Here is a 24,660-nt window from a genome sequence, read left to right as displayed (position 1 = left end):
TGACATGGGGCTCGAACTCACAGACCGCGACATCATGACATGAGCCGAAGTCAGACACTTAACCGACTGAGCCCCCCAGGCGCCTTGTATTCAATATTCTTAAAAAGGCACTGAGATTCTCAGTATGAGATGCGGAGATCACTTTAGGGTAAAAAGCTTCTGTTGAATGATGATTTGCAAATATATGTCTATAATATAGTGTTCAGAATATTATGGGTCCAATGTCTAGTTATACAACCCTACATAAAATCTTGCCCTAAAGTTTTAGCAGTTAATATTTAACGGCCAAGTATTGATACCAGGTTGACATGAACAAAAAGAACGTTTTGCAGAAAGGAACATGCTTGGGATTCGATGTGAATCAATTATTGTGTTTATTCCTGAAGCTTTTATTTTGGAGCCCTGTATCACAAAATGGCATGTTTAATGTTTACAGCAGGTTTTAGAAATTTGAGATGTTTTTTTTTTTTCATTTCTACCGTTTTTTAGAGTAAAATTGGAGATAATGTTCCAAACCATCATCAAAAAATGCAGAGCAAACTTTTCTGTATATAAACTGTACATAAAAACAAGGCACTATACATTTCAGGGAAGATATTAAGGTTGAAAGGTGGATTCGCACAGATTCTTTAGAGCCCGTGCCAGGAAGTACAAATGTCTCTGTTCATTTTAGCACCGGAAGGAGCACTCAGAACAAGTCAGACCTAAGGCCGAAGGAGACATTTCTGAACTGTGTGTGAAGATACAGAAGGGTGCCAGAGCTAATTCCACAGAAGCAATTCCATCTACCTTTTCATATTATTTTGACACCAAAAGGAAAACAAATCTTAAAAGTGAATCGAATAATATTGCTTTGTTAAATACGTATTTGATTTATACGGTGTTTATATAAATATATATATTTTAGAGTCCACAAACTATCAAAATAACACTTTATGAAGAGAATTGCTTCAAAAAAAAAGAGTAGGCAACGCTCGGCCGGAACAGGAGGGCAGTGCGAGAGCAGCTGCTGAGAAACAGCTACTTAAGTGCACACGGGGACACCTTTATTAACATGACCTGCTGAGTCGTGGAAAGAGAGTTTCCAAAGGGTTCGCTGAAACATTTACAAAATACACAAATCCAGGACACGCAGTACAGCTAGTAACTTCAGGTTTTAAAAACTCTGACGAAAAAAATCTTTTTTTTTTTTTTAAATACCAGTCCAAAAAAAAAAAAAAAAATTTGCCATTTTCCTGGTCCAAGGGTATCGAAAGTGACGACAGATTCTTCTAGCCATCTCTCCCGCTCAGAACAGACCTTTTGCTTTCTTCAGGTTCACCTGCTTCCAGGCGGGCAGTGCGTTGTATTCTTCTCTGGTCATGTCTAGTGCAAACTGCAAAATTGGGGGAGATGCCCAGTGGGTGAGTGAGAGGACTCCCATCCAAGCCAATGTGTCGCTTAAACGCCATCCCACACGAAGAAATGCTTACCTCAAAGTCTTCGTCAGTGAGATAAATCTCAAGCTTCAGAGGATCAACTCCCTCGGGCAGTGGCCTGGCTAGCAGATCGGCCAGCGGATAAATGGTTTTACAAAGCTTGGCTAAGACATCTTCCACAAGGGTGATCTGATTCGAAACTTCCGTATCCTAGAGAAGAGGAGGGAGCAGAGAGAACTTCGTGTCCTGCACCTGCACCAATGTTTTGTCACGCGCCTGCAAATACACGACCCTGTCCTGTCTGTGCCCTTGCCGGACCCTGTCTAGTCTGTGCCTAGCCGGGGGGGGGGGGGGGGGGGGGGGGCGGTCGCTCAAGGGGAAGCAGGCTCTGAAATGGAAAGGGATTGCCCAAAGCCCCACAATTCTCCTTTACATGTCTTCCCACCTCACCAAATAAATCCTGCCTTGGACAAAAGGGAGTATCACGTGAGTGAATTATGGCTTAAGATTATTAAATCCGAACTCTAAACACTAGAAGCATTCAGATAATGGAATTTGTTTAAAAGTATTTTAAAATAACCTTATGAGGATTCATGCTGCCCCCTTGAGCCCTGTTTCTTAATCCATAATAGAAAAAGGTAAGAAAATGCATCCAGGATATGCTGCTGAATCCAGACTTCAAACAAACAAACAAAAACCACTCTGTGTGCATTTACACTGAACTGGTTACTACAGGTAAATTCTCTTCCTCTGTTAAACCTGGAAGCCAGATCACTGCCCTCCTTTTGAGTGGCGGGAATGAATGACTAACAGGGTTGCCAAATTCATCAATGATGGTCGAGACTAGTGGTCACGGAGTGGGTTTGGAGCAATCCTGCACCTAAGACCCGGGACAAGCTACTTCAGGTGTCTGTGTCTCAGCTCCTTCCCTGGGAAAACGGAGATACATGAAGATGAATCTTAATAGACTGTTGTAAAAATAAGGGAGAAAATACACGTAAAGGGCTCGGAGCCGTGCCCGGCCCACGGTGAGCGCTCAGTGATTGTGTTGTTGCCACAACTTGGCGTGGAAAGCCCGACCTCACTGGCCGGAAGCCCGCCGGCCTGCGCGAGATGCTCCCAGGCCACCGCTGCCTGGGCATGCACGGCGGAAGCAGGACACAGCGGTAATTACAGCCTGGAACTCACACTGCAGGAGGAGGTACTGGTGCGGGGCGCTGCACCCGCAGGCACGACTGCGTGTTTATTGTAAACAGAGCCCTATCGGGCTCCTCCCCGCGTGGACCGAGCCCACTGGCTTACAGAGAGATGTGAGTCTCGGCAGCGATGCCGGCATTAAACAGGCATTTGCGCTGCGCATCCACTGTTAAGCAGCAGCGAACTCTTTTTGTTTAAACGTGTTCGGACCTCCCGTAAAATACCCATGTCGTCTCCTCCGGAAAAGCAGCTCTCTGACATAGTAAGGAAATTGAAATGGAACAAACCTATTTCCTTCACAATGTTAAAAACTCATGACTTAAAGAAATTCTACACAGCTGTAGTAAGCTTTTTTTTTTTTTTTTCCCTACGTGGTTGGAAATTATAATGTTCTGGTTAATAATATGCTTTAGTAAATAAAGGTTATGATAAATGCTTCATGGGCTAATACCAACTGGTCTCATGAAATACTATTAATGAGCTATTCACACTCCTAATCAGGAGTGACTCACGATACATTCGTTCACTTCGTACTTTGATCTGTGAATAATCCATCACAGGTTTATTTTGTGTCTCCTCAAACACAAGGTTAATGTCTGAAGCCAGAGGATTTTGTTGTGCCTTATGCGGACCTCGAAAAGCAACAGAGTTTTAGCGAACAGAATGAAGAGATGGCAGCTTTTATTTCTGTATATTCTTCAGAGTAATTAAGTTCACCTTTGCTTTTAAGTTGTTTAGCTTGAACACCAGGTGTAGAAAAATACCAAAAATAGTTCAAATGACTGATTACCAAAATAGTTCAAATGATTTTTCCATTTCCTAAGCTAATTCTATGTAGACTTGTTAACATGTTGTAAAAGAAAACAACAACAACAACAACATTTTATCACTTAGAAAATGCCATTGGGATGCTTCTTCCCAAGGTACAGTCGACTCACGATCTGAAAGGTGTGGAGCCACCTTCACGGGGAAGCAAACCACACTCACCATTTCTGTGATTTCAGCAATGTCCTCTCTGTGCTCCCAGCTGGGGAACATATTGGTGAACGTCAGGGGCTCCAGACCAGCGTGGATAAGGTAAGACTTGGGGGGCGGCCTCTTGATATTTTTTCCTGTAGGTACACAGAGGGCAACATCAGGACACCCGGGGTACGGGTCAAGAGACCCGGTCTTTCTCTGATTTTCCTTGAAATCTTTTCTTCATTTGGATCTCTTGACTTACGGTTCGAGTGCAAGTTGTGAGTAGTTCATAATAACGCATGGATGGTATTTATACAAAATGTTAAGTTTATGCATATAAGGATACGTAACACTGCATGTAAGTGACCTGACTCTAGCAAAATGCTTCCACATCTCTGGATCTGAGAAAGCCTCTCTCCATGGCTCCTGGGCAAGAGATTTTTTCCTCTTGCATTCACCTGTAGAAGCATTCCTCTGACTTCCTGAGGCAGCGTTAAGTTCAATGTGAGTTAAACAGCTAACAAGAGCATTTTCTAAACCACTCTAATTTAAACATTTGGTGGGAATTTGTTACTTGTTACTGACGAGCTTTTCAAGAGAGAATCAACTGCATGAACTCAATGAAACTAATCCATGAAACCTTAAAAATTAAGGTAAGAAATTGATTACTGGCATCCTCGTTTTACATAAAATTCTATAAATTTTTGGCGGATGGTATAGTAAAAAGCCATGAGTTCACAGTAGATCTTTCTTTTTTAGATATCACACTAAAAATAATAACGAATGACCAAAAGGTTGCCATTGGCCTTCCAGCTCATTTAGGTGAGATTTCCACTCTGGACAGTGGGCGGCCATGCGCAGAAGGCCCCCAGCATGATTACACCAGAGTGCAAAAGGGTTTCGACCCCTCCAGGGCATTCCACAATACAGCCTTAAATCTTGAGGGTAGCAACTCAGACGGCCCAGTAATATAAAAGAGAAAAATGAATTCCCATTCATGGTGACAGTCAAGAATGCATTAATCTCAAGATTAAGAAGCCTCAAAAAAAAACTTGGTTTCATCACTGCCCGCTGGGCTTTATCAAGGTTGGCCGGCACACGCAGGAAGGAAAACACTGGTCTGCGATCCTGCCGGGGTGGATGAAGCCTGTCGCAGAGCTGAGGGCCCCAGGCCTGCCCACTGGCACCGACGCCTCACCTTTGCAGTACTGGAGCACGGTCTCCATGGCACTCTTCCGGTCGGAGGCCCAGCGAATGCGGGCGGAACCCGTGATCTTGTTCTCGATGGGCCACCAGCCCTGCCAGAGGTACACCTCATGGTGATTGTCAACAAGGAAGAGTGCTGTGAGGGCAAGGGCAGACCAGACAATCAGGGGCTTCTCCGTGGATGCTTCCGGGGCACTCTTCCCCAAACCTAATGGATGCTTCCCTCCAGGCTGCTTTTGTCAGAGGGAGGGGGTGCAGAATCCCCTTGGCGGGGCCAAAGGCGGGGTGTCCACGACGCCTCAGCCCTTTGAGCATACAGTCAGTTAAAGCCTCTGGGCAGAGAGAGGTGGCATCTGTGATGCCGGCCTCTTTTCCCTCCCTGTCCCCACACTGTCTCTCCCTTTGCCCCTCCTCAGTAGCCGGCCCACCGGCGGCCCTTCCGAGAATTGGCAGCATGCTGAGGGGAGGGATAACGCACCCACAAGGGGCTGTAAGCAGCATTTCTCTCCAAAGAACATATTAAAAACCGGAGAGTACACCCCCCTTGCCCTACAGGTCACTGATGTGCGTGCCCCACATGCAATTGCTTCCTAGGTGACTAAGTTCCTGGTTCTCGGTGAGAGAATAGGGCTTGAAGGAGCAGACGCGTTCTAACACATCGTCAGCCTGACTCTTATTCCATGTGGCAGAGGGGCTCTCACACCTGCTCGGTCCGCCTGCCCCGCGTCCTTTCCTAGCCCGTGTTTCAGAATTCCACGCACACCACACATTTGAGAAGCCTAGAAGAGGTTGATAACCCACCCTGAGGCATAGCGTGAAGAGGGTGGGTAGCGGCCTCCCTTTGAAGGAACTTGCTGATATTTCCCGCAGTATGACCCGTGGGCCAGCTGTTGAGCTTTTAAGGTGGGGAGCTGGGCCGGGTTAATGAGAGGTTGTGGCTGAGGGGAGAGGGCACAAGGGCTCAGACTCGACTGCAGGAGTCTGGCCGGGTCCGTACAGCCCAGTCTCTGGTGACGGTGACTGTCCCAACCAGCACAAGGGCACACAACCGGTTCTGTCGCGAGGTGGGGGCCGAGTGGATACAGCCTTGACCTCGGAGTCAGAAGATATGGGTGGGAACCACAGCCCTGCCGTGCAGCCTTGGCTAAGGCAGACACCATTCTTTGGCTGATTCAGCAGATACTCTCAACCCCTTGCTGCCCCGCCACTTGCTTTCCTAGGCTCCCTGGTAGTGGAGGGTGGTCATGTGACAGAGCTCTGGCCGACGGGATGTGAGCAGACGTCAGCTGGGGGCTTCTGGGAAAGCTTTTGCTTTATCCAATACAAGGGAGAGACACTGCCATCACTGCCCTTTTCCCAACCCCTTCTTTGTGTCTCGAACGAAAACATGATGCCCGGAGCAGGGGAGGCCGACTGTGGGCCACGAAGCCACAAGACTGAGGGGAGTCTGGGAGAAGAGCTGAGATTCCAGGCCTGACACGGTTGTGCTCAGCCTACTTGGGCGAGTTAAGCACCTGGGCCTCGGTTTCTTAGACTGTAACATACGGTTGACGTTCCCTTGCTTTTGGGGTAGGTGTGAGCATGAGATAATATAAGAAAGTTACCCGCCAGGGCACTTGGTAAATAAAAACCGTTTAGTCAATATGCAAGTAGAGTAAAAAGGCCGTCTGGAAGGTGTACGTTCTGTGGCTCGGCACGATGACCCCTTCCGCGGGCCATACCTGGCTGTGGCGCGCTGTACAGATCTTCCTGCAGGAAGGGCATAGAATTGACCACAGAGGGGTCTCGGGCGGGATACATGAATTCTGTGGCTGAGAAGTCACCAGAGGAACTGCTGAGGATGAACAGGCGGGGTGTGAAGTTAAAATTTCCAGGATCTTTGAAAGAAAAGAGAACAGAGCTGAGGACACGATATGCATCAAAGGAAATCCCAGATGGATGGGAGAGTGACTGTAAGACATGAAATAACCCCAAAACTTCATGCGAAAATAGGTAAAATTTATCTGACCTTGGAGGTGGGGAAGGTCTCCTTAATCATAATTATAAAAGGAGGAATGAAGGGACAGGGGATTTCTGCACTGACAGTACAAAAATGAACACTTTCATTGCAAAAAAGCCCCAAACCAAACAAAAAGGCAAGTGACAAAATGAGAAATGTGGAAACTGGTTTGTGCCCTTGGTATATAAAAGAATAAAGATAAATATCTCAGTAAAAACGTACAAAAAGGCAGAAATGAAAACATTCACCAAAGTAGAAATACAAATAATTAAAAAAAATACATAAGCATTTAACAGTACTTCCAATTTAAACCATTAGTTAAAATAGTGCTTAGGTAGCAGTCTCCCCCCACCGCTCCCCCCCCCCCCATTTTGGCAAAGAGGAAAAGGCAAAGTCCACTGGGGAATGCACACTCTCTGATGTATATTGCCGGGTGAATATGGAGACTGGTGCCAGTGTTCGGGGGCACCCTTGTTGAGCTGTACCCTGAATCTTTTCTAGAAATTTAACTAGAAGTAAATACATGTACTTGGTTTAAATTTATTCACGTCTCTATTGTGTAATAGGGAAAAATCGGAAACCTCTCTCCAACCAAAAGAGACAGGTTAAATAGAAAATGGCATATGGCATATTCATGGAATGCCCTGCGGCCAGAGAAGTCTAGATATTAACAACTTGAGCAACTGTTCGTAATAAAGGGAAAAATCGGGTTACAAAACTGTGTACTGCTGTCCAAAATTTCCTTTAATATAGATGTGTATGTATCCCATAGAGAAATGTTGATTCTAGTTATCTTTGAGAGAGATCATAAGGGACTTAGTTTCTTTTTCAACCTCTCTGTACTTTCAAACATTTTCCATCGCCAATATGCATTATTAAGAAAAACTCTGTAAAAGTTCATGAAAACTGAGATGAGTATACCCCACTGTGGTCCAACCTTGGGCAAGCTGATGAAGTTCGCTGTGCCTCAGTTTCCTCATCAGAACAAACACGGTGGCGTTAGGTGGTGAGCGTTAAGGCAGATCAGGTGCTTAGGCGGTGTCTCTCTCATCCTAACCTGCCTAATACTTGTTAGCTTTCCCTCTGTGTTAATCTGTACGTTAAGTTGATCTGTGTTTTGTGTATTTAATACAAAACCGACCTATTCTCTAATCTGAACTCTGTTAGGTCCCTGCACCCAGGATGCTGGCCAGACCGAAAGCGTCTCGTGCCATAGGATCACGTTGTGTCACTGTCCCTCTGGTTTCCTGGAATTCGCTTCTCTCCCTCCGTCTCTTCAGGTCATGCTTCCCTCCGAGGCTCTGTGTAAATGTCGTGTGATTTTCCTGGTGGAACTACTCTTTCTTTAAACTCTCAGCCTCCTTCATTCGTACCTCTTTCATGACACACCAAAGTTTTATTTGGCATTATGCTTAGCTGTGCGTATTATTTAGCTTCCTTACTGCATTGTAGGCCTGGGAGGATCTAGCCTATGGGTGATTCACTGGGTGTTGTGCATAGTATGTGCTCAGTAAATATGTACTGACTAAATTAGTGATGGAAAGCTACGGAATGTTGGATTACCTTGAAGCATGCAGTCGTAGGCTTTCCTGTCTCTCCTTCCTAAAGCGTCCCAGAATCCCAGGGGCTCCGATCCTTCATCACACTCATGTATTGTCACTTTACTGCTACTATGCAGTCCGGCTTCCAGGGGACATCTGCACGGAGAAAACCAGTAGTTTGTTTGTTTTAAGCCTGGAAGTGTTGGCAGTATGGAATTATTCAAGACTAAATCTGCAGATCAGTTCACCATCTCTCTTCTTCCTAAAATAATTCTTACTAATGAATAAAAACATGCTCCGTGGTTTATGAATGTGTGTGTGTGTGGTGGGGGGGTGTGGGCAGCAATGAGAGGGACTGGCCTGGCCCTTAGAGAAGAATGTATAATTACATACAAGTTGCAATGAAAGTGATCATGTTTTTATATACAACATACATATTAACTATTCCTTGTCCTCTCTTGCTAGAACATAAGCGTCATGGGGACGGAGACTTAGGTTAGTTCACTTGCCAGACCCTGGTCCCTAAATCTGTGCTTGGCGCCAAGTACGTGATCAGTGAATACCTGCAGAGCGAACGAGTTCATCGTTCTGTTTTTTCCCAGTGGTCCAAGGGGAAAATCCAGTGGGCCAGGGATGCCTTTGGATACCTCGCCGAAGGTCAACTATCACCCCTCCCCACTCACTGGCACACAGAACAGCGTTTCGAGATGAGACGTTTTGCTTCCCGGCCATCTGCCTGTTGACAGGGCACTGGCCTGCGTTCTCTCCGCCCTCTCCTCGGTAGGTTCGAGAGCCGTCCCAGGGGAAGGATGCCCGCCCAGCACCGCTGTGGTGCCCAGAGAACGGATTTGACCAGATTACCCTTTGGTGGCATGCTGTGGCCCTGGAAATGCTCCGCTTCTACTGTTCACATGTTACCAGTGTCCTCCCAGGTGACAGCCTGAGGAAACGCCAGGCATCCCCTGCCTAGCTGGCGGTCCAGCGACTCAGGGGCAAATGCAGGCATACGGTTGTCCTCTGGAAAGGGGACATCTTATAGTCTGACGCAGTTGGTGGTCTCCCAGACTTTTCTTTAGCTAAACGCTTCCTAACTTTCCACTGCTCTGGCAAAACTGAAATGTTGAACTCCTAAAAGATATTTGAAATTTGCTCTCTTTAAATACCAAAGGCCTCCAGGCTTTTAATTCAAAATCATACCCGTGAAAGAAATGACGGCACTCGTTGGGGGCACTTCCCTCACTCCTCACTCTGCCTTTCATCGAGGCAGGTACATCCTCAGAAGGTGGGGGAAGCCCTCACGTGGGCAGCTTGAAGCGAGATGTGTGTCACGGCCACTTGGAATGTCAGAGGCCCCCAACCACGTTCATACCCACCCCCTGCTGAAGTCACTTGAGGTACACCCAGGCTTCTACTGGCGACCCTGGGTATCCTTCCCGCTTCAGCCGGCGTCCCACGGGGAAGCCCCTTCTGGGAGATGCCCTCACACACAACACTCACTGTTCTTTGATTTTATTTGCTGCGGTCCTTCCGACCTCCTTCGTGTGGGCTTGGGCTTTGCATCCGTGCCACAAGTAAATGAGGGCTTTATTTACGTTGAGGACAACCATGGAAGTCCTGGACCTCAAGCTACTACAGTGACAGGCCACTTCCAGCAAATTCCCTTCCACAGGCACTTCTCCGCGCACACAGTACAGCCTCCACTCACCTGCAGGGGGCAGCAGCGGCACAGAGTTAGGACGTGTGCCGCGCAGGGACCCGCCAACACCACCCACCCTGGGCCCACCCAGGCCCATCCTGTGATTTGGGGGTGGGGGTGGGGGGGCTCAGGCGGAGTGGCGGCCAGCTCGCTGCCGCTGCCGGCCCAGAAAGCACATCCTTTTGGAGTTAGAAGCAGGTTCGTGAAGTAGAAAACCCATTTTTGTAAATACTCAGGCATTTACAAATACTTACAAATACTGAGTATTTTATAAATACTCAGGTAAATCACATAACAGGCATATTTTGAGAGGCTCTGAAGCTAAGAATTCTTTTTATTTTATTTTTTTTATAAATCTATTCTATAAATTAAGAGATTTTTGTTGGCCAGCATCCAATTTATAATAGATGACCCACTGAATTTTTCTCCCCTCTTGAAAAGAGAGACAGAGTCACTGTGGGGATTCAGTTTAAGGGGAAGTAATCTCCCAGCCTCCTGCATACAGAGTCCTATGTATCCTAAGGTAAATGCTACAGGAAGGTGGGGGGGGGGTGCTATGAGCTCCCCCATAAGGCTGATTTGTAAGGCAAACGTGACGAGGCTTTCAGGGGTGAAGACACAGCTATATAAAGGGAGACTTACTTTAATACCCCCTCCCCCCCACCCCAGTGTGAAAACACCTTCTAGGAGAGGGAAACAAATCTTATTCCAACGGTGACAGTGACTTACTTTGCGCGTTCTCTTCCTCTTCTTCCCGCCTCCCGGAGTGTACTACCATTCCCCCCTGGAAACACTGCAGAAAGCAGGGGGGCTCCTTTCCCTGCAGGACCTGGACCTTTCAATGGAAACGCATTCCAGTAAGTAACACGTACCGGTTTTCAAAGTCTTAAAAAGAATACCTGCCTAGTAGAAACTCTGAAAAACAGCGAGAAGTGCCCACAAACACCAGTGACACTACTGTTGTCTAAAGATAACCACTGTGAAAGGTCTAGGGTACAGCTTTCCTTTCAAAGTATCTTTCAGGTATGTGTCTTTCCCAGACAAAAGTAGGATTGTTGTCCTTTGTTACTTAATACCCGATTTATTCACTTGATGTTTTGCCATCAAAGACTTTGGAAACACAAGTTTTGATATTTTAGTGGTATTCTGTGGTATAGACGTAGCATGACTGATCTAAACAAGTTTGAAACAAAGTCTACCTCTCAGCAGTGAGAACGGCTGATCACTTAGTGACTCAGGGGCGGGGCCTGGAGGGGAGAACTGTCTCTTTTGCAACCATTCCCATAGTCCACTCATGGAACACTTCTCCTGTGGACCAGCCTCCCCTTCGCCTGGGAAGCACTGTGATAGCTGCTCATGAAACTGTTAGGGTTGACTCCACTCACTCTCACTTTGGCTAGACATTTTCCCGTCACGAGGAAATTGTTTATTCAGCCTGGAAGTCGGGGCAAACCGAAAGGTAGGAAGCATTTCCCACCAGGAGTTAACAGATCAACCTCAGGGCCAACTTTGCGTAATTAAGCGCCATTATGTGGCAGCGTTTTATATGTCTGAAGTGTTTTTACATCCACTGGCTTGATAAAAAGTGGAATGCTCAGACTAGAGAGATTAAGACTCAAAATTCTAAGGGTGATTTTGCAGGCACGATTGAAACATGGCCTTTACAAAAATAAAGGCGGTTGAAATTGCCCACTATTAGGGATAAATTAAAATGCAATGGCCACTAACAGTTATTTTCAATTATTGTATAGTCTATAGTAGAAAATGTGTATTAAGTATTTTTTTAGGGAACAGGATTGGTTCTTAGGAATCCAGAAGGCTAGGTGAACATTAATCTGTTTCGGAGAAAATTCCTCTGTTCTCCTCCCTCATGCTATTGTTAACTACTCTTCCAAGGTAGTGAAGATAACTGCCCGTGGTATCATGCTTTCCCAAAACCTTACAGTCAACTCTTCATTACTAAAGGATGGGACCCCAGGCAAAGGTAATCCAAACAGCAAAAAGATATGTTTACAAAATCTTGGCCCCGGGGCATTATACAGGCCCTGGGGTTATAATGGAGGATAAAGACCAGCACACAAGGTCTCTTTCATACTTTCTAGGGAAAGAGGGATAACAAGTAAGTAAACGCAATGTCTACAAAATGTAAATGAAATGACAAATGACTATGAAGCGGTTTTAAGTAGTGATAATAGTGGTAAGTGCTATAAAAAAAAATAAAGCTCAGCAGAGGGACAGAGAATGGGGAGGGATTTGGATAAAACAGGTGACACTGGAACAGAAACCTGAATCATATGAAGTTGAAAGTTACTTATGGATACAGGGGAAATGTTCCAGACAGGAAATTGCACAAAGGCCCTGGGGTGGGGGAAAGAGGTCTGTGTGTCTCAGGAGTGGCAAAAGGCTAGAAAGCCAGGGGGAGGTGGGAGAGGTGTTCAGGGCCCACCACGAAGGTGCTGGCAGATCACAGGGACACCAGTTTGGAGAGCAAGGGAATGACACGGTCCAACGTGTTCCCGAAAAATCACTCGGGCTGCTGGGAGGAATGCAGATGAGAAAACAGATAAGAATACTCATTTTTACATTAATCTCTGGTATTTCCTTTGGACAGATTTGTGTAGGTGGAATAACTGATCAAAGTTTATGAGAATTTTAAGGTTCTTGAGCCAAACTGCTTTTCAGGATGGCTGTTTCAAGCTACACTTCCCAGTGGAGGCATCCTACTGAATCCTTACCCACCCTGGAGCCGTTCTTTATAAAATCCCTACCAATTTTAGAAGTGGAAAACAGCATCTCTTGGTTTTATTTATAACTCCTTGAATATCAGTTAAGTGGAAACTTAAAAAAACCAAACCCTCCCTTGGCGCTGCGCTTGGTACCTGTCTTATGGATTCGCTATTTACAGATGCAACATCTCGTTGAAGAGCATATTACTCCTGACCTGCCAGTGGGGAGAGGAGAGGGGAGGCCCAGCCTGCAGTCTGGAGAAGCCAGACCAGAACTAAAAGTCACTTGTGCGATGCCGTCTTTGTTCACGAGAAGTCAGGGGTCTTCAGGGGACCAGGCCGCACACCCTGTGGCTCCCCAGGAAGGACGGTTCTCTCATTCAGCTGCTTTCCAGCACTTACCTGGGCACCCCTCTCCTCGTCCAGCTCCACCGTCATCAGAGCCGATGTGCCCTTCTCGCTCACGGTCGACTGCCGACCTTGCCAGAAGAAGTAGACACACTTCTCTTTGCCAGCCACCCTTGCTGAATGCTCTCCCTTTTGTCGACTTCCCACTGCAAACACAAAGAACCCGAGAGGGCAGGGTAAACAGCTGATAGGCCACAAGAGGAGCAAATGTATGGCTTTCTTCTCCGGGCTCTGTGAGGACAAAGAGGGAAGACAAAAAGCTTTGGGGCATGGGGCTGAGGAGAAAAACCACCTTTCTTCCAGTAACTGATCCTGAGCCTCCAAATTGGAGAAAAATGATCTAGCCTTCTTGATGCCCTAGGAAAAACACCTGTCATCCTCCAGGAAGGCGGCGGATCACTCCAAGTGTGTGACAGAGAAAGCGGGTGACTGCCAGCGCAGGACCAACGGCTCCCAAAGACAGAAATACATTTTCCGTCTTACGCCATTTTTTTTGGCAGAAGATTAGCTGGTAGAGAAAAGATATTGAAAGCAACAGCTGGGCTAGCTTTAAGTACAAAGGGAAAATTTAGTCTGCTAAAACTATTCTAGTGAAAACACACTCTGAAGTTTCCACATTCTGTCAGAAATGGAAGAGATCTATTGCTGACATACCGCTTTCATAAAATAATCTGGGATTTCAATACTATCTGTCGCTGGGTCCGTAGCCAGGATTCAGTGCTGGTTGTCCTTACCGCCTGGCACCTCACAGGCATTTGCATTAGCAGCACCCGGCTCACAGGTCTCACCCAAGAGCAGGCACGGGAAGCTAATTGGTCAAGTGGCCATTTTGAAAAGGCAGTATTTCAGACCTCAGCTCGCTACTTTTCGGCATATACCGCACTCCGGTCTCCTCTCGTTCATTCAACAACCGCTCTCCGAGCACCCACAGTGTGCCCGGGGCCTCCTCGGGATACCAGAGCTATAATGAGAGGACGGCCCCCCTGCTTTCATCCTAACAGACATGAGCAAGACAGTTCCAGACGGTTGATAAGTGCTCTGAGGATGACAGGCGGGGCTGTGACATGGGGCAGGGTGAGTGCTAATAGGATTCCCTGTTGAACGAAGGCCTCTCTGAGGAGGTGACAATGACAAGGTGACAGGGACTGCAGGCAGACCCTTCTGGAATGAATGAGGTCAGGAGACCGAGCTGTTACCCTCAGATGCCTGCCTGGGTGGTCCCAGAAAGTGATGGGCAACAGTGGGAGAACGCAGGTTATAACACCCACGCTTGTTGAAAATTAAAGATAATAACTAGGTTCTCTGGTTCTCTGTTAACCCAGTTTTTCCCAGCGCCAGTCCCATTTACAAAATCACAGTTATCTTGAGGTTTGAAGGTAAGAAGAAAGCTCATTTATTTTAAGTTCTCGAGAGGCCAGGGTCATATTTATTTGATTTTTTGGCCTTTTAGCAAAGTAATGTGTATATATAGTTTCCATAAATGATCATAATAATTCTTGACAGTGCTTTGCTTAAGCACAACATTTAGCACCATCTCTTGTGGACCTGAGCTGGTCAAGTTGGTGTATCTTTTATTAAATGTTTATTTTGAGAGAGAGAGAGAGAGAGAGAGAGAGAGCGAGAGCGCGCGCACACGCATTGAGGAGGGGGAGGGGCAGAGAAAGAGGTTGAGAGTTGGATGCTTAAGGGACTGAGCCACCCAGGCACCTCAAGTTTGTGTATTTTTAATGGATAGGCTATGCATATTCACAATTAGTTTGGAAGCCACTCCATTGAAATTTCTGCTAATTTAGATAGAACAAAAGTTTGTCTTTGATTAGCAATCCCACTCTTCAAAGTAGTGAAAATTAGTCATGTCAGCTGGGGAAAGATGTGCTTAAAACAGGTCACAGAAGTTGATATATATCTTGAAATCTGTTAGCACTTAAGTACATTGTATAAATATATATTCAGGCTTAAATAACCAGTGTTTTACCATCTAACATTCTAATGTGGACTTCAGTATATATATCTAAAATAGAATTATTTCCTTAAAATATCTCATAATAGTTTTCAGCAATTTTCTTCAATATGCACAAATGTATTACTATATACAACTTAATTTTTAGTTCATTTATTTTTAATTTTAGCAAAGTAAAGATTAAACTTTCATCAGTAAGAATTTACGGACTGTGACCTTTATTTCACTTTTTATATTTTTTTAATGTTTATTTATTTTTGAGAGACAGGGAGACTGAGCACAAGTGGGGGGGGGGGTGCAGAGAGAGAGAGAAGACACAGAATCCAAAGCAGGCTCCAGGCTCTGAGCTGTCAGCACAGAGCCCAAAGTGGGGCTCAACATGAACCAATGAGATCATGACCTGAGCCGAAGTCTGACGCTTTACCCACTGAGCCACCCAGGCGCCCCCTGACTGTAACCTTAAATAGCCTTGATCAGATGGCTAATTTAAAGTGTTGATGGGGGTGCCTGGGTAGCTCAGTCGGTTGACTGTCTGACTCTTCAGTTTGGCTCAGGTCATCATCTCACAGTTGTGAGATTGAGCCCCACGTCGGGCTCTGTGCTGACAGGGCAGAACCTGCTTTGGATTCTCTCTCTCCCTCTCTCTTTCTCTGCCCCCATGCACCCTCCCATCAAAATAAATAAGTAAACTTAAAAAAAATTAAGTGTTCATGCATTATGTCTAAAAATACTTTCAAGAGGACGTTTGTGACCCGTCGTCGTGTTTAGGAGTAACAGGGAACCACGGTTTGAAGAACTGCTCAGGGTCAAGCGGTCTTGCTGCAGAACCCCATTTACTACCCACTGCGGCCTCCGGTCTCCCATCCCTGGAGCCCTGGTTCGCTTCTCCAGGAGCTTCTCTGTGCACCTGTGCACCTGGCTAGTGTCCACCAAGAGGACGGCTGTACTGTTTCTACAGCTGCTGGTGTCTGCTGACCTTGTCCCAGAAGAGCCTCCCGAGCTCCAAGTTCTATGTCCTGTTTGCACGTGCAGCTGTGGAGTAGGAGTGATGAGGAGCTAGACTGTGGTCACCGAGGGGCCACTGTTAATGCCATTGTGCTATGCTTCTCTGCTCCCAGAGGGACCGTCTGGAATCAGAATGCTCCCTGCTCTGACTTAATGCTCTGCAGCTGGACCCCTTCAAAGCTGTAACTTGGCTCATAACGATGCTGCTGGAGCTGGCTGCGAGATGTGCGCTGTGTTTACTGGAAGAAACACAGAAAGTACTTTCCTGGGCCAAATCATTACTTCTTAGGCGGCCTCCAACAGAGTAGTCTATGAAGGCCTCAGAAATCTGATTACTTTTTTTTTAATTAATTCATGTCGATATCATTTTATTCATTTATTTCCTATTACTTCTTTTTATAACTAACAGCTCAGGTAAGGAGATGAGTGAATTTCAAATTCTATTGCTCCTTTGTCTTGTTTTGTAAAACATGCAGTTTCCTCTCTGTATTTAAGGAAGGGGAGCTATGTATGCTTTCAAAGCTGGTCCTTAACGTTCCCTGCTGCACAACACCGAAGGTTAGTGGATTCCCACCCGCCAAATCCCCTCTTACTGCCTTTATTGCCAACACACAGCACGGATGGTTACTGCAGCTGGACAACTGCACCACCCCAAGGAGCAGAGACTCAATAGCGACTCTTGGGAAGGACGCTTATTTTGGGGAGACTCATGTTATCTCATCTTCAAGGTAAATACAGCAATTTTGCTTTCGGGGCTGAGGACATCAGTGACGATTATTTCCCGTACCTTGTGAGCATGTGCCAGGCCCTGTGCTAAATTGGACACTTACCAGATTATAATAATCTCTGAGCGGGGCATCATCATCAGACCGAGGCTCAGACAGGTTACGTCCCTTCACCCACCTTGCATGGCTGGTACGTAGGGCCTGAGAGAAGATTCAGACCCAGGCTGCACGGTCCCCGGGCCTGTGCCCTTTCCTCCCAGCCACATGGCCTCCTTATGAAAGGGAAAGGAGCTTTCAGTGTCCTAATCTGGTCTTTCCTAGCTGGGTGACTTCAGACAGGTAACAACTGTGGTGTCCTGTTCCTCACTGAGAAATTGGCATCATGACGTAATACGTCTCAGAGCCACTGGGAGGCACTCAACTCGAGTGTGCAGCAAAACCCCCAGTGCTGTGCCTCCTGGGCTGTGTGGACCTCCGGGCCCGCAGCACCCCGGACAGCTCTGGGCAAGACTGCCTCCTGCCCTGCCTGGCGATGCCCCACACTGGCTGCCCACGGGCGGTGTGCTGGGCTTCCTCCAAGGCAGCAGGGTCAATCTCAGAGACCCCGGCTCTCCTCCAGAATGACGGGCTTGCCTCTTCCCGCACTTGCCTTATTGTCATTTATTATGTGCTTTCGGAAGGTAGGGTCTGACATATTTACTTAGCCCCTAACGTAAGGGTCTATATGTAGAGTAGGTGCTCCAGTAAATGCTGCCGGGTGATTAACAGACTTATTTCTGATACATTAGGAAGGAAATCATATGGTTCTCAGTCTGCGGGTATCTGATGAGCAGACAGCAGCCTTCATCCCCGGGAGCTCCAGGGCAGCCACACCCTGGCAGCAAAGCGGCTTTCAAGGGGTGAAGAAACGCTCAGGAGTTGAACGTCAAAATCACAGCGTTGTGACAAATCCTCCCAAATGGTGGGGCGGAGGGACACTGCAGAGGACTGGCTCCTTGTTGGCAAGGAGAAGGGGTTCTCTCTCCAAAGCACACTGGCTTTCCTCCCTCACCCCCCCCCCCCCCAGCACAGAGCATACAACGGACCGTTTCGCTGAGCATTTCACCGACAGGAACCACGCGCAGTTTCGACTGTGTATTTATTCTACCAGATCCACAAAGCCTGTTCGTGCTCTCAGCCTCAGAGGAAACAGCTTCTTTTATTTTTAATAAATCTTTTGTGCATAACTACACCATTTGGTTCCAGTTCGAAATCATCCAGATATACTTTACTTCAGACTTTAATTTAAGCAGCAGACAGCCACATGGTAAGTATCATTTGGAGGCAAATCATCACTTTCCTAGAAAACCTCTGGGGACGGGGAGGGGGCGGGAACGAGGGTAGCAGAGAAACCGTAACGTGCATGTTTAATTTCTATAAGGAAACACAACCTTCCTTAATGCTAGGGTGTCGGGACCCATCTATAAAGTTTACTAAGGGGTTCTCCAAGCGAACGGTCAGATCGGCACATTCTCTGCGGCCGAAGGCAGGGGCGCACACAGGGAATGGCTTCTAGCGGTGCTAGACTCGCAGCCGCAGAGCTGGGGCCGCCCCGTGTCAGTGTGAAGAAGACAGAAGTGCTCACTGACCTGCGGTGCTCACCATGTACTTCCACTTGACCACATAGGCATCTCCCTCGTGGAACTGCCCGATGCTCTGTTTGGGGAGCCGGCTGTAGTCAAACTCTAGGATGTGCCAGACATCCACAGAGACACTGGCGATCTCAAACTGCCTCCTGTCGTCCCCTTCTACCAGGCCATAGCCACGGCCAATGTTCACCCCGTCCAGCACCGTGCTGGTGGTGGTCTGGGGCACCGGCACCATGCGCGCGACATCGTACGCCTTGGCTTCGGCCCGAGGATCTTCCTATGGGGGAAGGTGACAAGGCTGGCTCAGTGGCCTGTTTCTACAGCCGTTTCCTGCCACGCTCACTGCTGTTTCGCTGGTAGACTTTCCAGCTCTGTCTCAGCGTTTAACTGCGTTTTGGGGAAAGACTGCAGAGGCCTGAATACCCATCCCACAGCAGTGAACGGGACACCTAAAAGCTGGGGACACAAACTGGACTACTTCACCTCCTGGAGGTAGAATATAATTGGACACCCGTTTGCTGATCTCCCAGTAAACCCTGGGAAGGCTTTACCTTCGAGGCCTCTTTTGTCAGGACCTAAACCAAAGGCCTGAGGTTTGAGTCTAGATTACCAGAAATACCTTTTGCTGGGCAAGTTCGCTGGCGTTCTTCTCATTAGGTCTCTTCAGTTCAGTCCAATCGAGAAATTTCTCTTTGAACAAAATGGTTTCATTGTGTTCTGTAAGTCTCCCGAATATTGCCCAGTCGGGCCGCCCCTGTCCTTTCCTGCGAAGGTGGGTGGGTGGGGGAGTAGACAGGAGAAGAACCAAAGTTAAGCCATGGGAAAACAAAGGAAAGGAATGGAAAACACACCCACGTGGCTAGTGAACACAACTCATGATACATTAGTGGTATACAGAACGCATGGTCTGTTTCGTCAGATAAGTGACATTTTAGTCTTTCGGTCTGAAGCCTCGCAGGGAATCGATGCTCCTGAATGTGGGGTGAATCGTGTCAGGTCTGGACTTTCCTTTCATACTAGCAGATTCTTGCGTTTGGGATCCCCTGGGGGCAGCACACCAGACTGGGAGCTGGGAAAAGGCAGGAGCCACACACATGGCTTCCTTGCCTGTGTCATGTGCTCAGGGTCGCCTGCAAGGGCTCCCCAATTTTCTGTCTCATTAGCGAATGGACGGGAGGAAGGCACAGCTCACCCTGAATTCTCTGTTAAGTCCTCTTACAACGAAGCTCTCCGGTCTCCGGGAGCAGAGGAAATTCTCCTCCGTTACTACAATGAGCATACTTTCATAGAGCATAAAGTGAATTTCCACATACTCATTTCTAGGCCACCAGACACGACAGCGGGAAGGGAAAGCACGAGGACACAGAACAGGAAGTGGCACAGCCCAACCTGGAGGCCTCCTGCTACGGCCTCAGGATTTCAGAATTTGAAACTGCTTGGAACGCTGATCAGGCAGAGGAAGGCAGGGTTGAGGAAATAAATACACGCTGAAGCGGGTTCGCGCAGGTATCGCCCATCCTTCCAAATCGCTCTTTGGCTGCGAACGGAGACCGGGCTGCATATACCCCGCGAGCCTGATGAGCAGTGCTTCTGGGGCCTGCTGCCGCCCCTGCCCATCACTTCCTGTCTCGTCACGACTACGGCTTCTGAAGTCACCCCCACGGCACATCAAGGAGAGGGCCCGTTCGGAGGGAGACCGCCCGGGGGAGGCCACGGCATTCTAACACCCCCACCTCGTACTCTCGCGGGACTCTAGGAACCAAGTACCGGCAACTAAGGAGGATTCAGGACTCCCTTGCAAGGCTGTGGCCTTTAACAGCAAATGTCTGAATGACCATCTTTGGTATGGAGTCCACTCTGCAGACTTGCTAGGATGTCTATAGACAGCACTTGCTTTCAGCTTTAGACATGGATTCTTTCTGGTGGGAGTTGAGCAAGCAGGGGAGGCGGTGGGTTGCAGGGTAAAGGGGAAGCTGAGAGCTCCAGGGGGTGAGCTTCTTCCTGCCTCCTCCTCTGCTAAGGAAGGGCTGGGTGCTTAATCTTGGCTGTACCTTACAACCCTTGAGGAGCTCTTAAGACCTACTGACATACAAGCCCCACCCCACGTGAACTGAGAACACATCTTTGGGGCTGGGCCTGGCGCGTACATTTTTGTAAAGCTCCTTGGGCGATTCTGATCTGGGACATGTTGAAAACCAGTGGGTTAGGCGCTGACTCATCTACTCCCACATCTGTGATTATCTCACTGCTATATATGTTATCTATCATATGGATTTTGTGCTTTGGCGTTATTGTTTCTTTTAGTACATCAAATAAAATACTCTTTTCCACCTTGGCTTCATTCCTTTAAACACCAGTTGTTACAGGACTACTTTGACGTTAAATGTGCATTTCGTTAAAACGGATTTGAAAACTTCATCTACGTTGACATAATTTTTTATTGTTTTTATAATAATAAAATCAATATTTGATTTTAAAAGAAAACTAGGTGGGGAAGTTGCAACTGGTAGACTAGATCAATGCAAAATATTAAGACCCAGCTGCATGATACCCAATGTTTGCTCTCTGCTGTTAGGTTAGAAATAGATGTGCCACCAATTATACGGCACACATAATTTAAAAGCACTCCCCCCACCCCCCCCCCCCCGCCGGTAGTAAAGAAAAACAACAGCCCTTGGCATATAAGAATTATTTTTCTTATGATTGTGTTTCTTAGAGTTTGTGCATATTCTGCTGATTTGCCAAAATTATTTTTTTTTAATGTTTGTTTATTTTTGAGAGAGTGTGAGCGGGGGAGGGGCAGAGAGAGGCGGGGACAGAGGATCTGAAGCAGGCTCTGCACCGACGAGGGGCTCGAACTCAGGAGCCATGAGATCATGACCTGAGCTGAAGTTGGACGCTTAACCCACTAAGCCACCCAGGCATCCCCAAAATTACTTTTTTAAAATAGTCCAGTACACTGTAGGAAATATTAAAACTACAGTCATTATTTCAGTACAACACCTTCCCCCTCACTCTCTGTCCCCCAAAAGGCATAAACATCATCTACTGCCAAACAAATGGCAAATCGTGGAAGCTACGCTGGAAAGGTGTGAAATGAGAAGGAAAAATGTTGCTTTTGCCCCTTCAGATCCATGGCTGAATTCCAGATCCTGGGAAGCTTTTCAGATCAGCATGTAATTTGCTTAAACAATTGCTACTCATCTGCCAGGGCAGCACCTGGAAGACTGCAGGTGGAACAATCTGCGTGCCTCCAGACACAGACTAGAATGCAGCGTCCATATTTCTGTTGCAGTTAGGCGAGAGCTAAAACAAATGCTCTTTTTGTGAATATACAGGGTACCGCCTGCAGTCAGTTATGAAAAGGAAAGCCTTTGGAGAGCCACAGTAGGTGAGCACAGTGGGAATCCCCTGGCCCTTCCCCACCATCAGCAGATGCCCGGAATACCTGGGAATAAGCGGATTGCACTCTCCAGGGTCCAGGGGGTTGATGTCACAGTTCTCGTAATCAAAGGTGCCATTCCATAAATGCTTTGCCAGCTGGAAAGCTATTTTCCGTTGTGCTAACGTGACTTCTTTTCCATGCCACACGTACACTTCACTACCGAAATCAAACACCAGTACCTGGGGAAACGGCACAGAAGATGGAGTTAATGCCAAAGCCATGCTCCAGGTGAACCACGGTCTCTGCGGACACTGAGTTGAGCGGGTGAGGATACAAACCCTAATGGAGCCATCAGTGCAAACATAAAAAGATCCAGGGGTGGACCAGCTGGCTCTGCCCTGCTCCCCTAGTCTCTACCCTGCAGGTGGGATTTCCACCTTGTCCTGAACTCTCCAACTCTGTAACACCCCTCATTCATAAAAACAGTTATTTGGCTATGACTTCCTGTCTTCTTTTCTTCTTCCTTGTCTCCCTCCTTTGTTCATTCATTCACTTAGCATATATACAGGTCTTCTCACATGCCAGGCGCTGAGGACCAGTGAGGTCTTCTCTCCTCTGTTCAGTTCCAACACCCTCAAAGGGAGAGACCATATCATATTTATGTTTACAGTAGGGATTTACGAAGTGTTTGCTGAATGAATACGTGAATGTAATGCTATTTCTTATTTCCATGCCGTTGGTTTATTCTATTCTTTCTTCCTAGAATAATTTCTTCCTTCATGTCCAGCCATCCAAATCCTACTCAACTCCCATCCAGGCTCAATTTCACCTTCTCTTTAAAACTACTCCTGATTATTTCTTCCCTGTGATTTTTGTTCTCATTTAAATGCCCATATGTATCACACACTCCATCTAGGTCTGGATTACATCCTTTCTAGTACTCCTCTATTCAATGAAACTTAAGGTTCTCTTGTGTCTTCCACTTTTTTCTCAACATGTGCAATACAGAAGGGTAATGACGATGTATGTACTTAGTAAATATTTCCCAGCGTGAGAGAAAAAATCTAGTACATCACTTGGCAAACCCAAATTATATATACATGCATCTGTTATTCCTGAAACTTCAAGACTGCAAAAATATAATGTTCATAGAAAAGCAAGAGATAGGGCTAAGGAGTATTTACATTTTATTCCCTGTTTATATTGAGATATAATTGACATATGGCACAGCATAAGTTTAAGGTATAAGGCATAATGACTTGACTTATATAAACTGTGAAATGATCACCACAATAAGTTAACATCCAGCACCTCATACAGACACAAAAGGAAAAAAATACAAAAAGAAAATATGAAAAAAAAGGAAAAAAAATTACATTTTGCCTAAAACAGAAAAGGCTTCAACGATCCATGACCCCTCTGAACAATATTCTGAATTCTATATTTGTATTTAACATGGCAGCAAGGGTTTGAATTCACAAGTAAATATCCCTTAAAAATATGCCACTGTTCAGGGCGCCTGGGTAGCTCAGTCAGTTAAGCGCCTCTTATTTCGGCTCAGGTCACGATCCCAGGGTTCGTGAGTTCAAGCGTCGCATCCGGGCTCTGTGCTGACAGCACGGATCCTGCCTGGGATTCTTCCTCCCTCTCTCTGCCCCTCCCTGACTTGTGTGCTGTCTCTCAAAATAAATAAATAAAAACTTAAAAATAAATAAATAAATGTCACTGTTCAACAACAGGCACTAACACTGGCCAGCGCATATCGGGCGCTTACTATCTGTTTTATTGGGCAGCCCCGTGCAAAGGGTTTCTCAGTGAGGGTGGTGCCCGGGCACTGTACCTCTTTTGACTGTAGAAGGGAGCACTTTGGAATTTTCCCCCAGTAGTCGTCATCAGGAACAAGTTTGTCATCCATCAGACGGTAAATGCAGTTTGTTTCAATTATGGCTGTCTCATAAAGTTCGTCTTCTTTTGGGTCTCCGGCGGCTTTGGGAGGAGAACGATAAGACAGTCTGACATTTTACACTGAAAAGTGGCTGGTTTAGAAGAACGAAGTAGGGGGGAAGAAAAGTCTCGTGATTCTCTGAAATACAGTAAACTCTTACACTGGTAACTGGTTTGGCCACCCAGAAGCTTCCAGAAGTCTTTGGCTGCATGAGTGTGTGTATTAATTCCTTCTTCGATAGTTTGGATATAAGTAGCTCTACAACCAAGTTCCCTCTTTGTCTGAATTAAGCCCGCAAGTTCTGAGGCCTGGAAAAAAGGAGGAACACAGTTACCTGGGTAGACAAGCCTGTGGCTAGGGGGGAAGGGAGAAATGGTGGGTCTGCGAGGAAAACCAGGTGACCACAGGGGCTGCAGGCTCTGGTTGTTGGCTATTTTCGGCAAGGTGGAGAAAACATAAGGGGGGTACAATTCTCTAGAGCAACAGCTCTTTGTTTTCAAATCTAAGAGATGGCTTGTGGAGTTTTTGATAAATCCCCATTCTCTGGGCTTCTCCCCAGGAGATGCTCATTCAGTAAGTCTGAGGTAGCACTTCACAGATACCTGGGACAAACAGCTTTGAAGTGATACACCAGTTCCTTTCACACGGAATAGGACTTAAAATCTGGAGAGAAGGGCCAGAATCCTTCCAAAACATCCCACTCAAGCAAGTACCTAATGATTACTTCTTTGAGAGACATTCAGCAAAAGAAATACTACCCATCCCTTCTCACTCGATTTCGCATCTGAGAAGCCCTTGTAATGATCTAGCAACTGTGGAACATTCTATCAGGCGTGCAAAGGAGATGCTTAACAGAACAGT

General features: G+C 46.7%; 1 protein-coding gene across 17 annotated transcripts in view; it reads right to left on the bottom strand.

The window, feature by feature from the left end:
• Positions 1-357: 357 nt before the first annotated feature.
• The window catches only part of SVIL (supervillin), a 230,723-nt gene continuing 206,420 nt past the window's right edge, over positions 358-24,660 (bottom strand). For all 17 annotated transcript variants that reach the window (XM_078450304.2, XM_078450309.2, XM_078450306.2 and 14 more), the window contains 14 exons: positions 23,960-24,107; positions 23,695-23,840; positions 21,918-22,093; positions 19,089-19,233; positions 18,470-18,746; positions 13,146-13,297; positions 10,747-10,852; positions 9,819-10,026; positions 8,344-8,477; positions 6,503-6,658; positions 4,774-4,917; positions 3,603-3,727; positions 1,473-1,628; positions 358-1,375 (listed from right to left, as the gene is read on the bottom strand). In XM_078450304.2, the coding sequence (XP_078306430.2) occupies positions 1,289-1,375; positions 1,473-1,628; positions 3,603-3,727; positions 4,774-4,917; positions 6,503-6,658; positions 8,344-8,477; positions 9,819-10,026; positions 10,747-10,852; positions 13,146-13,297; positions 18,470-18,746; positions 19,089-19,233; positions 21,918-22,093; positions 23,695-23,840; positions 23,960-24,107 (2,160 nt within the window). In that variant the 3' untranslated portion in view covers positions 358-1,288. The remainder of the gene's footprint in view (positions 1,376-1,472; positions 1,629-3,602; positions 3,728-4,773; positions 4,918-6,502; positions 6,659-8,343; positions 8,478-9,818; positions 10,027-10,746; positions 10,853-13,145; positions 13,298-18,469; positions 18,747-19,088; positions 19,234-21,917; positions 22,094-23,694; positions 23,841-23,959; positions 24,108-24,660) is intronic.

Source organism: Panthera onca, chromosome B4 (genome assembly GCF_046562875.1).
Source record: "Panthera onca isolate mPanOnc1 chromosome B4, mPanOnc1 haplotype 2, whole genome shotgun sequence".
In the NCBI taxonomy this organism is placed as follows: Eukaryota; Metazoa; Chordata; class Mammalia; order Carnivora; family Felidae; genus Panthera; species Panthera onca.
This window is presented reverse-complemented; position numbering and strand designations above follow the sequence as displayed.